We start from the raw sequence: 15,405 nt of genomic DNA, 5'->3' as shown, positions 1-15,405 counted from the left end.
TGGGGCTTCAAGGTGAAGGACTGTTTCTGCCAACCTCCACCCTTTAAGTTGTCAAGTGAGAGGAGTTAAAGAATCACTCATAGAAATTATGGGTACCTACTGGAAATGAATCTGTGATGTGTCCCTTGTTCAGACATCTGCTTAGGTGGAAAAGGAGGAAGAAGATGTAACAAATGACTGAATACACTGCCAAGGGTAAGAACTGGAAGTGCTGACATGGACCTGGCTTTGTAATATATACCCACCCCCGGGAAGTTTTTCTTGTCCTGAGGACTTGCTCCTTTTCCACAAGACACCCAAGCATGTGCGTAATGGCTGTTGAGGGTCAGGGCTGACAGCCACTGCTGAAGAGAGATGCAGGAATATGCATTAAGAGCAATGACTGACATATGACACCCTATCCCCCTCTCCCATGATAAACTAGTAGGAGGAGAAATCAAAGATCCCAGCTTCAAGTTCATTATGTAAAAGTCTGGTCTTGTCACAGAGGTGAGAGAGGAATTTTAAATGAGACCTTGCTAAGATTCTTTGAGTTTATTTTTTTAATAAGAAAAAGGGCCCAAAATGTGATAATACCTGCCCAAGATGTTATAAAGGGATCTGCTACTCAGTGCAGAGACTCAGCAGGACACATTTGGGATTAATAATGGTAGAAAGACAAAACTGTTTCATATCAATATTCTGTGTAATTAATACTGTTCAATCGACAGTCACATATGTGTTCATTATGTTTAAAGAATACCAAAGAAAAAGAATGGATGGCCAAAAAGCACATGAAAAGATGCTCAACATCATTAATTATTAGAGAAATGTAAATCAAAACTACAATGAGGTATTACCTCACATGGGTCAGAATGGCCAACATCGAAAAGTCTACCAACAACAAGTACTGGAGAAGGAGTGGAAAAAGGGAATTCTCCAACACTGTTGGTAGGAATGTAAACTGGTGCAACCACTATGGAGAACAGTATGGAGGTCCCTTAAAAAACTAAATACAGAACTACCATATGATCCAGCAATCCTACTCCTGGGCATATATCCAGAGAAAACCATAATTCAAAATGATACATGAACCTCAATGTTCATTGCAGCACTATTTACAACAGCCAAGACATGGAAGCAACTTCAATATCCATTGACAGAGGAATGGATAAAGAAGATGTGGTACATATATACAGTAGAATATTAGTCACTAAAAAGAATGAAGTAATGCTATTTGCAGCAACATGGATGGATCTAGAGATTATCATACTAAGCAAAGTAAATCAAACAAAGAAAGTCAAACATCATATGATATCACTTAAACATGGAATCTAAAAAAAAGGACACAAAAGAACTTATTTATAAAATAGAAACAAACTCATAGGTTTTGAAAACAAGCTTAAAGTTACCAAAGGGACAGGCTGGGGAGGGATGCATTGGAGGTTTGGGACTGGCATATATGCACACTGTGGTACATGGAATGATTGGCCAAAGGGGGCTTGCTGTATAGCACATGGTACTCTACCAAATATTCTGTGATAATCTATATGGGAAAAGATTCTGAAAAAGAATGGATGTGTTTACATGTATAACTGAATATATAATTTCAGTTTTGTTGTACAGCTGAAATTATCACAACGTTTTAAATCAACTGTATTTCAATAAAATTTTTTTTAAAAAAAGGGGAAAAAACAAGATATGGTGCATATATACAATGGAATATTCCTCAGCCATGAAAAATAAAGAAACCAGGCCATTTACAAGAACATGGATGGACCTAGACATTATCATATTAGGTGAAGTAAGTCAGAGAAAGAAAAATACACATGATGTCACATATATGCGGAATCTAAAAAAAAAAAAAGAAGATACAAAAGATATTATTCATAAAAGAGAAACAAGCTCACAAATTTCCAAGTTAAATGTATGGTTACCAAATGGGAAACAATGGTGGGGAGGGATAAATTAGGAGTTTGGGATTAACATATACACACTACTATATATATAAAATAGATAACTAACAAGGACCAACTCTATAGCACAGGGAAATCTACTCAATATTCTATAATAACCTATATGGGGAAAAAAGACTGGATATATGTGTGTGTGTATATATATATATATGGCTGACTCACTTTGCTGTACACTTGAAACTAATGCAACAACGTAAGTCAACTATACTCTAATAAATAAATGAAATTGATCTTTTATAGGAGAAAAAAGCAAAAAAAAAATCAAAAAAGAAAAAGAATGTTATCTGACTTACACATTTAAGCACCTCTTTAATGTACATAGTGAAAATTGAGAATTTTAGGTATTTCACATTTGCAAGAGTTTAGGAACATGTAGCTAGAATGGAATATGACAGCCTCTATCTCATCATATGATTATTCTGGGCAGAGGGTCCAGCTGTCAGTCATAAGGATATTCTTGAGAGATTATTGAAGCTTAAATCTGGTAGTAAATGCTAGTTAAAAAAAAAAAAAAAACCATCCAATTTACATGTCATTGACATAAACAAGAGATGGATATACTGGGTTCTTAGTCTTACTGGAGGAATTTTATTTACAAAGTCAGCTGGGCGTTAGCATAAATATACAAAGCAATACCTGAGTAGTAGCACTGAAAATGTTGCCAAAGTTAACTAACAACTAATTTATGCTACTAATAGCAAGACTGCACTTGTAATGCCTACACCAAGAAGAGCCGTTCCAATGAACTTAGGTTCAAAGAGAAATGAACAAGAACAAGAGAGAAATAATCAAGATGAATACCATGTCCAGAGAACAACAGAATTCAGGAAACTGTAAGTGTTTCATAAGTGAATAAGTTGACTCATATTCCAAAAAAAGGCATAAAATTATCTAGAGAAAGAACATGGAGACAAATCCACCATGATAAAGCACAAACTTCGGCTTCAAAATAATCTATGATATACAGTCAAGTATAGGAGGAACTGCCTATGTCAGCTGTAATTACTATAAGATCTAAATGGTTATGAACGACTGAACAGATATAAAGAAAGGCAAAATCCTCTGAATGTTTAAAGAAAGGAGTGCTGTGGGATTTGTATAAAGCTTATCTCTGACCTGTGCTCTCAGATTACAAAAGATAATAGCTGCTTTACGTGCTATGTTACTTTTGCTTAAGTAGGAGAAAAATAGAGGGTTAAGCAGAGGATGAGCCTGAAAGTATACTAATGCACCTCTGACAGCACTGAAGAATAGTCCAGCTTTGTAATTATGAGGGTTACTCTGGAGTCACAGTTGTAAGACGGCACCAGCAATCATCTTCCTAGTGATGCATTCTCTCCCAGGATAGCTGCTAACCCAGCAACAGAGCCCCAGTCCTTGTCCCAGAATTCCAGGGACTTGGAGCCAATGTTTCTTCCATTAACTTCTTGTAGGGCCCTAAGCTTTATACATCTGATGACCTTTCCCTATGCCAAGGACCAGGCAGTTACTCTCTTAGTTCCTTTGGCACCACCTCTAATATCCCTCTGTTGCTGCATTAAGCATTTTTATTGCATTATTTACTACTTCTTGGCGCATGTGACATGGTAGGTGGCATCTGACGATAATAGAGAAAATGTGACATTCCTTAGCTACCATAGGATGTGAGACTTTCAAAAAAAAAAATATATACATATATCACCTGTGCAGGCTGAGCTCCCTTTGAGAGAATGTCAAGTAAGTCTGCGGAAGAGATGAAATAGAATCGTGGAAAAGCCACACGCTTGGTTTCCAGATACTCAGCAAGAGCTTTTTCACAAAGAGAAAGCCTGCATGAATGAAAAACATCTTTAAGCATATCTTGCCCATTCAGTTATTCAAACGTCAACAAAACAAAACATAGATCCTCTCATCTGTCCATTCATCACATCATGCTCACTGTTTAACATGTAGCCTACTTCTTTTTCTTGGACATCATCTTGTTCCTATTAATGTACAAGTCATGTCAAGGAGGAGACACACTCGCACACATACAACCTTAGCTGAGACAAAATATAGATCAGACTTAAGTTGATATTACTCATCACTTGTATTTGTGACACTTCTAATCAGCAGGTGGAAAGACGAGGTTTGGCCTCACTCACTCACTCTGAGCACAAAATGCTTTAGTTAACGTGTAATTTATTTAAGGTTTTCCTTTTCCCACTGAATGTCTACAAAACAAAAGCAGCTTCAGCTCTCTCTACTGTTCAGAGGAATCCTAAGATCCAGAATCATTTCCACATTATTGTTCTTAGCAGAGCAGAGGTGACCCAAAGGCAACGCCCCCCAAAACCCAAAGATCAATGACTAAGAAATAATAAACTTCTGTGGAAATCCGCACTTTTAACATTTAACAATTTTATCTCTAAAAACCTTCCAGATTATGAAATAATTTTATGTAATATATACGTATTATCTAGACAACTCCTTTACCTTGCAATAAAAAGTGATCACAATTCTGCACAAAGCTCTTCTTATAGTGGCTAATCTGCTCATTTTTAATCAAAAGACAGAATATTCTTATGACCACTAGCTATTACAGAATTCTATATTAAAACTGCAAATGCCCCTAAGGACAAGGATTTCAAAAATACTAACATGCTAAGGATAATTTGTAGTATAATTAAACTATGTACAAAATAAAGGACTTAAAATGAATGAATGTAATCTCAATTCTTAGCATAGAGTAAATATTAGCTTAGTAAATATTTACAGTACAGTTTGATTTAAAAAATTGATCAATCACATCAATTCTCTTGATAATAAGATGTCTTAATTGTACTATTATAATGCTCCTTTTGGAAAACAGAAGTAAATTTGTATCTGTTTATAGTAAATTATAAAATAACATAGTAGAGGTTGTACCTACAGCAACATGATGCTAAATATTATTAGATACTTAAAAGAAACCTCAAAATTCTAAGCAATTGACTGCTTTATTGTTTTATTCTTACCTATACTGTAAATCTTTCAGTTTTTCACAAAGATTAGGTCTGCATGTTGCTTGTAGAACATTTTTTATTTTAGCCGTCCTGAACATCAACTCCTGTGTGGAAGTGCGATATGGAGCCATTGATAATAGAAATTACTTTTCTAAATTTTTCTTCCATTTGAGGAATTAAAAAATGAAGACGAAACTATCAGAAAGCCAAGTTAAAGACCCTTGAACATTATGTCTATTATGCTATTTAAACTTTTAAGTGAACATCAAAAAGAAAGTGTATCACGTAGTTTTTATCAATATAATTTCAATGGGCATTACCACCATTCTGGGGCCATGCAGAATCTCTCCTAAACTAAAGGAAAAAAAAAATAGGACAGAGAGAGTACCAAAATCTTACAGAGTATATTCACATCTGAAAATGAGATGAGTACTAAACCATCTGCTTATTCTTTCCTCCCAGAAGTTAAACAAAGAAGAATTCCTTGGGTGTTTAGGAAGAAGAAAATATTTCATCCCTATTTCTATATAAAAAGGTAAAGCCATTATTCTTTGCCTCAAGTCTCTCAAATCATTGATCATTGTTATATGCACATCTGCATGTGCTCTCTGTGGCTCTTATGAAACAAACCAATAACTGGTTGTTATTACTCTGCTCCTGGCTTCCCTTTCTCAGACTTAATGAAGATGAAGCCATCTTCCAGACCTTACTGCAGGGATGGGCAGTCTGCTGCCTGCTGCCTCTTTTTTGCATGGCCGAAATGGTTTTTACACTTTTAACTAGTTGGAAAAAAAAATCAAAAGCAGCATAATACGTTCTAACACATGAAAGTAATATGAAATTCAATTTTCCGCAGCTATGAAGTTTTACTGGAGCACAACCACACCCATGTACCATCTATGTTTTCTTTCACACCACAATGGTAGTCCTGAGTAGTGGTGGCAGAGACCAACTACAATCACAAGACCTAAAATATCCACTGACCCTTCACAGAAAAGTTTCCCTCTTCATCTCCAAAAATGAAAACACACACATATATGTTTTTTCATAAATAAAAGTACCCCAGATCACATTTCTTAACGAGAATTTCATATTGTCTAGAAGAAGGTGCTAGGATAGAAAACTGTCTTTCACAAACCTTAAATTCAACATCTACTTCATCAAATCTTCTAGCATCTTCCTTAAGTTGGATTCGAACATCTTCTGAACAAACAAAGATGCTTTCTAGGTGAGACCAAGTGCGCTGGACTTCCATCCAAGTAAAGATGGCTGAGTCTGCTGTGTTTAATTTGTGTTGCCAGCTCGTGACTTGCTCAATGAAATATTCCACATACTTGCTTTGAAGCAGAGTCTGTAACTGAACCTAAAAGAATGGCACAGAATTTTAAATAATAGCTAGACTGGTAGACAGAAAGCACTAAGAGGGAGGGACCATACCTCTTCTGTTTATTGCTGGATTCCTGGGACCTAGCACACAATACGTGGAACAGATACTCCCTACGTATTTGCTAAACAAATGAATTCATGGCATTAAGTATTCATAGCAACATTTTTTTTCAAGAGGAACAAGATAAATATAACCAACTACATGTACTATGTCTCTTTGTAGGCAGGAAAAAAATATTATGCACTGGAGCACAGCTTTAGGAATTAAACTTTATTCTTCCAACCTCTCCCACTCTCCCTGTGGTCCCTGCCTATTAACCATTCCAAGGTTATGAGTACTTTTTCTAAAATATTGAAAATATAAAGTAAAACTCCTTGCAGTGTGCCCTCAAGCTTTTGTTTTCCTCCCCTTTGAGTTGACTAACAAACCTGGCAGCCCTCCTAAGACCATGCTTTGCTTCACTGCCATGCAGCCCGGCAAGCATTTCCTACCATTCTCTGATGTGAAATCTCAGGAAATCACCAAGTACAACACCCTCTTCTTGTTCTTCTTCACCTCTAAGTATTTAATACATGTGACTCTTCTTTATCCTCCCCCCGCTTTATTGAGCTATTGACATATAACATTGGGTAAGTTTCAAGTAACAATGTGATGAGTTGATATATGCATATATTGTGAAATGGTCACCATAATGTTAGTTAACACCTCCATCCCCCATATAATTACCTTTTATGTGTGTGTATGTGTTGATAATATTTAAGATCTACTCTCTTGTAACGACTTTCAATGATTTTATAGTCACCATGCTGTACATGATATGCCCAGAACGTACTCATCTTATACATGAAGGTCTGTAACCTTTGACCAACATCTCCCCACTTGCCCAAAGACCCAGCACCTGGTAACCACCATTCTACTCTCTGTTTCTATGAGTTCAGCTTCTTAAGATTTCACATATAAGCAAGCACATACGGTTTTTGGCTTTCTCTGACTCAGTTATCTCATTAAGCATAATATCTTTAAGACACATTCATGCTGTCATAAATGGTAAGGTTTCCTTTTTTATAGCTGAATAATATTTCTTTTTTTATTAAAATATAGTTGATTGACAATGTTGCCAATTTCTGCTACCCAACAAAGTGACCCAGTCCTACATGCACATACATTGCTTTTTTTTTCATACTATCTTCCATCATGTTCTATCCCAAGAGAGTGGCTATAGTTCCCTGTGCTATAGCAGGACCTCATTGCTTATCCATACTAAATGTAGTAGTGGTTTGCATCTACTAACTCCAAACTCCCCATCCATCCCTCTCCCTCTGCACCTCCCACTTGGCAACCAAGTCTGTTCTCTATTTCTGTTGCTTGTTTCTGTTTTGTATATAGGCTCATTTGTGCTATTTCTTAGAATTCGTTATATATACATAAATACACACACACATTTCCTTGACCCATTCGTCCATAGTGGACATTTAAACTGCTTTCATGACAGTTTAAGTTTTTCCTTTCTGATGGAAAAACTTATCCCAGGGTTGCTATATTGCAGTATCCTTTTTCTACTATTTCTCTGACCATTTTCTCTCTGTCTTATTCATGTCTCCTCCCCTTGTTCACCAAATGCAGTCTTTTCCAAAGCTCTACTAAGGTGGCTTATCTTCTTTACTTCTCATCAATCAGTTCATCAATTCTCAAGATACCAATAATGACCTCCCAACCTACAATTCTAGACTGAACCTCTGTGCTGAGCTCAGGATCTGACTTTCTATCTTTACATCAATATCCTCACTTTAAATACAGAAAAAATAATACAGCATCATCTCTTTAGATCTCAGGTTCTTTAAGTGCCTCAAGTCTAGTAATAACAACACTACTCTTATTTCCTCTGAAGAGTCTCTCTCTCTCACCTTTCTTCTCTCTCTTGTCCAAAGAAAAGCCAACTTAGAACCTTAGGATTCAAGATCACATAGGCTATGCTCTGGATTGTCTCTCCAGCCTTATTATTTATTACTCTTAAAATTACCTCTGAATAATGGCAGGTACTTTCTGGCATTCCAAGATGCCACTGACATTGTCCCCTTTTCCTACAGCACCTTTTTCCGATCACAATTCTTTGTTGAATACCAGCCCATCCTTCAAGACTCACTATAAGCACCACCACCTTACAGGAGTTTCGCTGTGTCTTTCACTCTCCCCATAAAGTAGTCTGCCTCTTTAGGCTCTTCGGAGTCCTTTTGTTTTCTTACTAAAGTGCAAATTCCTTGAGAATATGTGTTCCTATCTTTTGATCCCAAATACTACTGTGTCTGGAGCCTGCTCCAAGTAGATGCCCAATGAATAAATAAAGAAATACTGAGTACTGGAACTTGGGCAAAGCCTAAAATCCTAATTTAAAAGGAAAAAAATCTGTAATAAAAATATCCATCTTACTTGGTTGTGCTCTAGCGTTTCAAATAATTGTTCATCAGACTTCAGTAATGGAATGCCTGTTCGATAGTGAACTTCATAAGAGAACTCCATGGTTGCCCAGGTCTGAATGATTTCATTAATAACCTAGATATAAATGGTATTTAGTTATGTACACAAACATTTAATTTAGGACCAAAACCTAGGCTGTCATCTGGAATTTAGAATTTTTTTCACATTTTCCAAAAAGAAAAAAAGAAAAAAAAGCAACAGAGTGATATCGTGAATCACTGGCCTGAATTTTTTCTCCTGCAAGTAATTCATGGCAATGAGGTCTAGAGAATGAATTCCATCACACAACAGAAACAAGCATCATGCCAATATCAAATTTTCATTCCATCTGAGTTTTACATCCTTCACTGAAATAGAATGCCAGAGCAGGAAGAGACTTAAAAGGTTTTCCTAGGGAGTTCCTATTGTGGCTCAGTGGTTAACGAGCCTGACTAGTATCCATGAGGACATGGATTCGATCTCTGGCATCGCTCACTGGGTTAGGATCCGGCATTGCTATGAACTGTGGTGTAAATCATAGACAGGCTTGGATCCCATGTTGCTGTGGCTGTGGCATAGGCCAGCGGCTGTGGCTCTGATTCAACCCCTATCCTGGGAAGTTCCGTATGCCATGGGTGCGGCCCTAAAAAGACAAAAAAAAAGAGAGAGAAAAAGAAAAGGTTTTCCTAAAGGTCTGATAGACATTATCTGCAAATTAGCTAGCACAAGATAAGTAGTGCTGACTGCCAGAATGTAAATCCCAGTTCCCTTGTTGAAACAGCATTAAGTTAATGACATCGCTATATCTCAGTTTCCCTATCTGTAAAATAAGGATAATCCTCAGAGGATTAAATGAATTAATATCATGCACTGAGAGCACTGCCTTATATGACTACAAAGTAAGTGATATATGAGTGTTTTCTGGGAGTTCCTCCCATGGCACAGTGGGTTAAGAATCTGACCGAAGAGTGGCTTGAGTTGCTGTGGAGATCCCCGTCCTGCTGCAGGGGGTCAAAGGATCTGCTTTTGCTGCAGCTGCAGCTTAGAGTCAATCCCTGGCTCAGGAACTTTCTTATGCCTCAGGTGCAGCCATTCAAAAAAAAGAAGAAGCGGTTTCTATTATAATTTTCAGCTTCAACTGGGTCAAATCCCTTCTTTACTGTGGCATAGAAGGAATCCGTATCCTGCCCAAGAAAACACATATTCACACAACTGTGACATGAGGACTTTGCCCTAAGCCAGCTTACGTGCCAGTGTATAGAACAAGCCCAATGTAACAATAAAGAGCCCGAGGACACCACCTTTTCTGTCCCCAGCTCTTTCACAGCTTTGTCCACAATGCTTCGGACATCCTCTTCCACTTGGTGTAACTGCAAGGCTAGCAAATCTGCCAGAGTCATGGCTTCATTTATTGAAAACTTAACCTGATTGGGAAGGAAAAAAAGGTAGAATTTATATTCCACGTATGTGAATGGTTCCTTTTACCTAAAGGCCAGAAGAATGAATCGCAGCTAAATAGACTCAGGTCAGCTGCTGAGTACATCTCAGGTTCTAAACGTGTGGCCAACCAAAAGAGACGGCTTTTTTTAACTTACAATTATTGAGGCGTCACCCACCGGAAAGGAAGGCTGAAGTTTCAGCCACATTCACACTACACTGCTTTCTTTTGTTTCATAAACCTTGCTCATCAGATCATTTCTTATCTCCTTTGCCCACAAAGCCAATTTTTCAAGAGAATCACGCTGTTCATTTCAATTTGGTTGAAATCCCAGGAATTGGGGAGTAGCTCATTTGTCTTCTCTTTAAATACTCTATTCACTGAACACAATTCCCAGTTGCTCCTGTGATTTAACCTAGTTTTATCATTGATTTAATCTTAGTTCCTTGCCAAAAAAAAAAAAAAAAAAAAAAAGCTTACTCGAACTGTCATTCTCCATACTTAGCATGAGAGAAACAACAATTCACATTTCCTCATCATCTTCTTGACTCCCCAACTTCCCTATCCCAGTGTTTGCTAAGAAGCTCTCAGCTCTTTTAAGTGCCCCAACTCACCCATGCCCCCCAGAAATTAAGAGCTGTCCCCCCTGGACAGTTGCAAGGAAGCCATTTCCTTTGCTGCTCCTGGTAAGAATATCCAGGCCCTGCCTCTTGGAAGCTGAAGCTGCTGTCTGCCTGGCTCCCCCAGTCTGTAAGGTTGCTCGGCACCATCTGCCTCTCTACGCAAGATGCCTCAATGGCCCTGCTTACCCAGGACTGCAGGGTGTCCCAGGCTAAAACCTAGATGTCCTGAGCAAACCCCATGAGTTGGCTACCCTATCTCTGCATCACTTTTGACCTCACTCCAGAGCTGACGGATGCCAGGGACCCAGGTGTATTTTAGAGAAGGAAGGAGCTAAGCATCCATGCCCCTGCTCCCCCGCCCCATGAGCTGTGCAGTTTGCGCACTGAATATAGACATGAGGCCAGATGACAACTAAAGGCTGAATGTAACCACTGCTCTGATGTTCCAGGACGTTGTGGAGGAAGATGCCTTTTTCTCAATGGTCTGCCAGAGAAGGTACTTTTTCTAACGTGCAGAGAGATGTAATACAGGCAAGAGACTGAGGAGAAATCTCACTGCAGAAAATGTGAGGAGAGGGTGGGGAGTGGGCACACAGTCTACCTTCCATGATGGGAGATTCAATAAAAAGATTTTCTGAAAGAATAAATTAATCAACCACAAAGTCTAAATAGGTGATATCTAAAAGATTATAGAAAGCACAATAATGATAATAATAATAATGGCTTCAGTGACCATTTATTGAGGACTTGCAACATGTGAGGTTGCGCGCGCACTCTCTCTCTCTGTATCTATCTATCTATCTATATACACATAACCTCATCTGCCATTTGTTCACCAAATCTGCACAGGAGCATCATGGCATCATAGAAGGGGCAAGGTGGTACAGAGAGCAAGTAACTTGCCCACAATCCCAGAGATACTAAGTGTCAGGGGTGGACCGATAAAGCCCGGGCCGTCTCCACTTTACCAGGCGGCTCCTTTCCTCGGTTTCCCTGCTCTGCAAACTCTGTCTTCTAACCACAAGAGCCTTTCTTCACGATGCAGGCCTAGCAGAAAACATGCACATCAGGCTGCCCTTAATCTATTTTAAACTCATGAAGGTCACCTTCCCTGAAAAATAGTGTAAGGTTTGTATATTTGTCCTTAAATATACATAGAAAGGCAAAAAAAAAAAAAAAAAAGACCTTGAGTGGCATGAACACATGAGAAATAATTCCGTATTTCACAATAACATTGAAACCATCAAAAGACCATCAAAAATTATGAAATGAATTGCGGGGGCGAATAGTCACTGTTTCCGATCCCCTCCACAAAATGTTTCTTTGCAGCCATGTCATATACTATAAAATGACTTTACATTATCTTATTTGACCTTTCAAGATTCCTCTGATGCATAAGAACAGATGGCACCCCTCTTATTTAATAGAAATCAAACCTCAAAATAGAGAGGTTAATAAATATAGAAAGATATAAAAGGGGGAGGTGTCTTAGTCATTCCCATCCACTGTAACTAGACACCATAGACTGGAGGGCTTAAACAGCAGACATTTATTTCTCATAGTTCTAGAGGCTGTAAGTCCAAGATCAGGGGGGCCAGCCTGGTTGGGTTCCTGGTGAAGGCCCTGTTCTTAGTTTACAGATATCCATCTTCTTGTTTTATCATGACATGGTCAAGAGTAGAAAGCTCTGGGATCTTCATCCCTTGACAAGGGCACTGACCCCATTCATGAGACCTCTGCCCTCTTGACCTAATTATCTCCCAAAAGTCCCACCTCCACATACCATCACACTAGGGATCCCGGCTTCAACATATCAATTGGAGGTCAGGGGACACATAGTCCACAGCAGGGGCTAAAACAAGGGTCTCTGCAGGTCTGGTCCTTGGTCATGTCTCAAGGGTCTTGACCTCTTGCATCTGACCAGAGACCTTTTCCCAGATCCCACTTCACCCCAGTGAATGGTGGAAACAAAGGAATAACACTTCGCAGTCACAAAAGTATTCAATTAATAACACCCAGGACACTGACCCCAATGGCCTTCATGAGCTGGTGCCAATGCCTGTCTCTGAGGGCAGGGCTCTGTAACTCCGCGACAGCTCTCAGGGAGGTTGTCATGTCCTTCACTGTGCCTTCCAGGCCTGAGTAAGCATCCCACACACGGACCTCCTTATCTAGAGACCAGATTTCCTAAAGAAAAGTGAGAAAGAAAAAACAAAAAACCCAGCTCCTGGAGATAATAATATCTTTTATAATTTGCCTCCTTTGAAATAATAAACAAACATTTCCCTGGATCAGGAAGAGAGTAAAAGCATTTAAATTCCCAAGTTAAGGACTGAAACCAGAGAAATAGAAAAGGATCCACTCATTCATGTATTACAAGTCTCCACTGTCTGTCTTTTCTTTCTTTCTTCCTTCCCCCCTTTTTTTTTTTTTTTTTTTTGAAATACACTGGTTTCTTACTCACAGGCTCTAACAGACTGTCCCATGAGGAAACCCCTAGGTAATTAAATGTAGGAAGGTAACAGAGTTGGCAGGACATGTACAATGAAGAGTATAAATAAGCAGTTACCTGAGTTACTAAGACCTTCCTCTGAAGACCTCACTTGTTTAAATGGCAAGCCCTGAAATGTTAGCCATCTTTTGCGTATTTGTTTCTTGGAACTCAACTATTTCATGATTTTAAGGGCCTGTGACTTGGTTGTCTTCTTGGCTCATGGAACAACATCAACAATTGCGAATGAGAAAACTCATAACAAAAACCAGTGAACTCAGCACAAAAGGATGGTGTTATTTGCTTTAAAAAAAAAAAAAAAAAAAAAAAAAAAAAGCAACCGAGAGTGGGGGTTAAAGCATCACCCTTAGGTGAGGTAATCTGATGGTGGAGGAGACAGGAACACAGAAAAGAGGCACAGTGACTCCAAATCCAAAAGTGGTGGGACATTTTAATTAGGGTCCTTGCGACCAGGATAAAAATGGGAGAAAAAGCTGGGAAGAGCCGTTATGAGCAGAGCAGAGGACTGAATGGAGCAAGGACGCTTTTGGGCAAGAAGAAAACAAATGGCCCAGTCATTTTTCACTGCCAGCCTTTTACTGCCGTGCATTTGGCTTTAGCCAAAAAGACTTTACTGGCTTCAGAGGGCACAGGGCTGTGGAGACTAGATATCAAAGCACAGATTTCAGAAAATCTCTGTGCGGTTACATTGATCCTCTTCATGATACTGCAACACGCAACGGTAAGAACAAAGATCACAGTACTGCATATAAACCTGCAAGTTATCCCAATCGGTTGCCCTGAATTGCCCAAAAGGCACCTCTGAAGATAACACATGCTACAGTTGCTAAGGAAACAATCTGAAAGTTTTCAAACCTATTCCCTCAGCCCTGCTTAATCTTCCCCCCTCCATTCTAGACAGCTCTGGGAAGCTCCTGATTATAGCTGCTTCTCATCAATTCATTAGCCCTAACATGCTTTTATCCACTCATTCACAGAAAGGCAGGCTTGATTAGAAGTGCAACTGGCTGAGAGTGGAAAAAAAAAAAAAAAAAATCCTGTCTCGAATCATCCTGTTTGAAGTAAATAAGGACCTGAGGCCCCAACACGGCAGAGAGTAGGCTAGGGAAGATGGAAGGAGGTGGTGCTGAGGAAGATAAATCGTCGTCACAGACAGTTATGGAACTTGCCTTGGCAAACCTTCTGAGTTCCACGTCCATCTGTTCCACATTAATCTGTCTCCACTGGGTTTTAGTCCAATTATCAATGCTTCTCTGAAAACGCACAAGTAGATAAAAGTGTCAACAACATTTGGTAAAAGCAAGTCTCCGCAGCAAAATATATAAACTGATGATACACAGCGATTCCATCATCCGGTGGAAAGTCAATTATTTAAGTATTAACTGCACCTGTCAAAGCTTCCCTACCACCAAAACAAAGAAATTGTCAGAACACATCAAACCTAAGGCTTAAAACACTGTGATATATTCATTTCTAGCAGCAATGACAAATTCCATACATACACCATCATTATCATTTAATCCTGAATGTTTTTGATGACTTGCTAATGTTACTGTTAAGTACCATATTGTTATAATTCTCCACGTAAGATAAGCTTTCATAATAAAATCTTCATCCAGTATAGACAAAACTCTCATTAACTTCTTGACCATATTTTGTCTTGTTAATATATTTCTATATGGCTTTTGACTAACTTCAAAGAAAATAATGTATACTGTACACTGCAATGTGCCTGGTACACAAGAACTTATTTTTACACTTAAGCTTGTAACTTACTTAACAGCATACAAATTATTTCTGGTCAGGCCTCTTTATACATGCACACATATGTAAGTATAAGCATGGGTGTGTATACATGAGTCTCTATGCACAAGTGACCATATGTGTGAAGTATATACTGATTCTTATTTATAACCTACATAACTCTCAAGAAGGATTTGAAGCACTCAATTCATTATACCAAGTTTCATTTAGAATTGAAAACAAAAACCTCTGATAATTCAGAGAATATTCTATTCACAGAGATACATGAATTCTAGTTCTGGGGGAAGTCTAATACTCACATATAACTAT

At 38.6% G+C, this 15,405-nt stretch overlaps 1 protein-coding gene across 8 annotated transcripts in view; it reads right to left on the bottom strand.

The window, feature by feature from the left end:
• The window catches only part of DNAH11 (dynein axonemal heavy chain 11), a 348,284-nt gene that overhangs the window by 247,526 nt on the left and 85,353 nt on the right, over nucleotides 1-15,405 (bottom strand). For all 8 annotated transcript variants that reach the window (XM_021063431.1, XM_021063432.1, XM_021063430.1 and 5 more), the window contains 7 exons: nucleotides 14,502-14,585; nucleotides 12,849-13,007; nucleotides 10,061-10,183; nucleotides 8,733-8,855; nucleotides 6,057-6,281; nucleotides 4,931-5,022; nucleotides 3,637-3,763 (listed from right to left, as the gene is read on the bottom strand). In XM_021063431.1, the coding sequence (XP_020919090.1) occupies nucleotides 3,637-3,763; nucleotides 4,931-5,022; nucleotides 6,057-6,281; nucleotides 8,733-8,855; nucleotides 10,061-10,183; nucleotides 12,849-13,007; nucleotides 14,502-14,585 (933 nt within the window). The remainder of the gene's footprint in view (nucleotides 1-3,636; nucleotides 3,764-4,930; nucleotides 5,023-6,056; nucleotides 6,282-8,732; nucleotides 8,856-10,060; nucleotides 10,184-12,848; nucleotides 13,008-14,501; nucleotides 14,586-15,405) is intronic.

Source organism: Sus scrofa, chromosome 9 (assembly GCF_000003025.6).
Source record: "Sus scrofa isolate TJ Tabasco breed Duroc chromosome 9, Sscrofa11.1, whole genome shotgun sequence".
In the NCBI taxonomy this organism is placed as follows: domain Eukaryota; kingdom Metazoa; phylum Chordata; class Mammalia; order Artiodactyla; family Suidae; genus Sus; species Sus scrofa.
The sequence above is the reverse complement of the archived record's forward strand: the minus strand, read 5'-3'. Positions and strand labels throughout refer to the sequence as shown.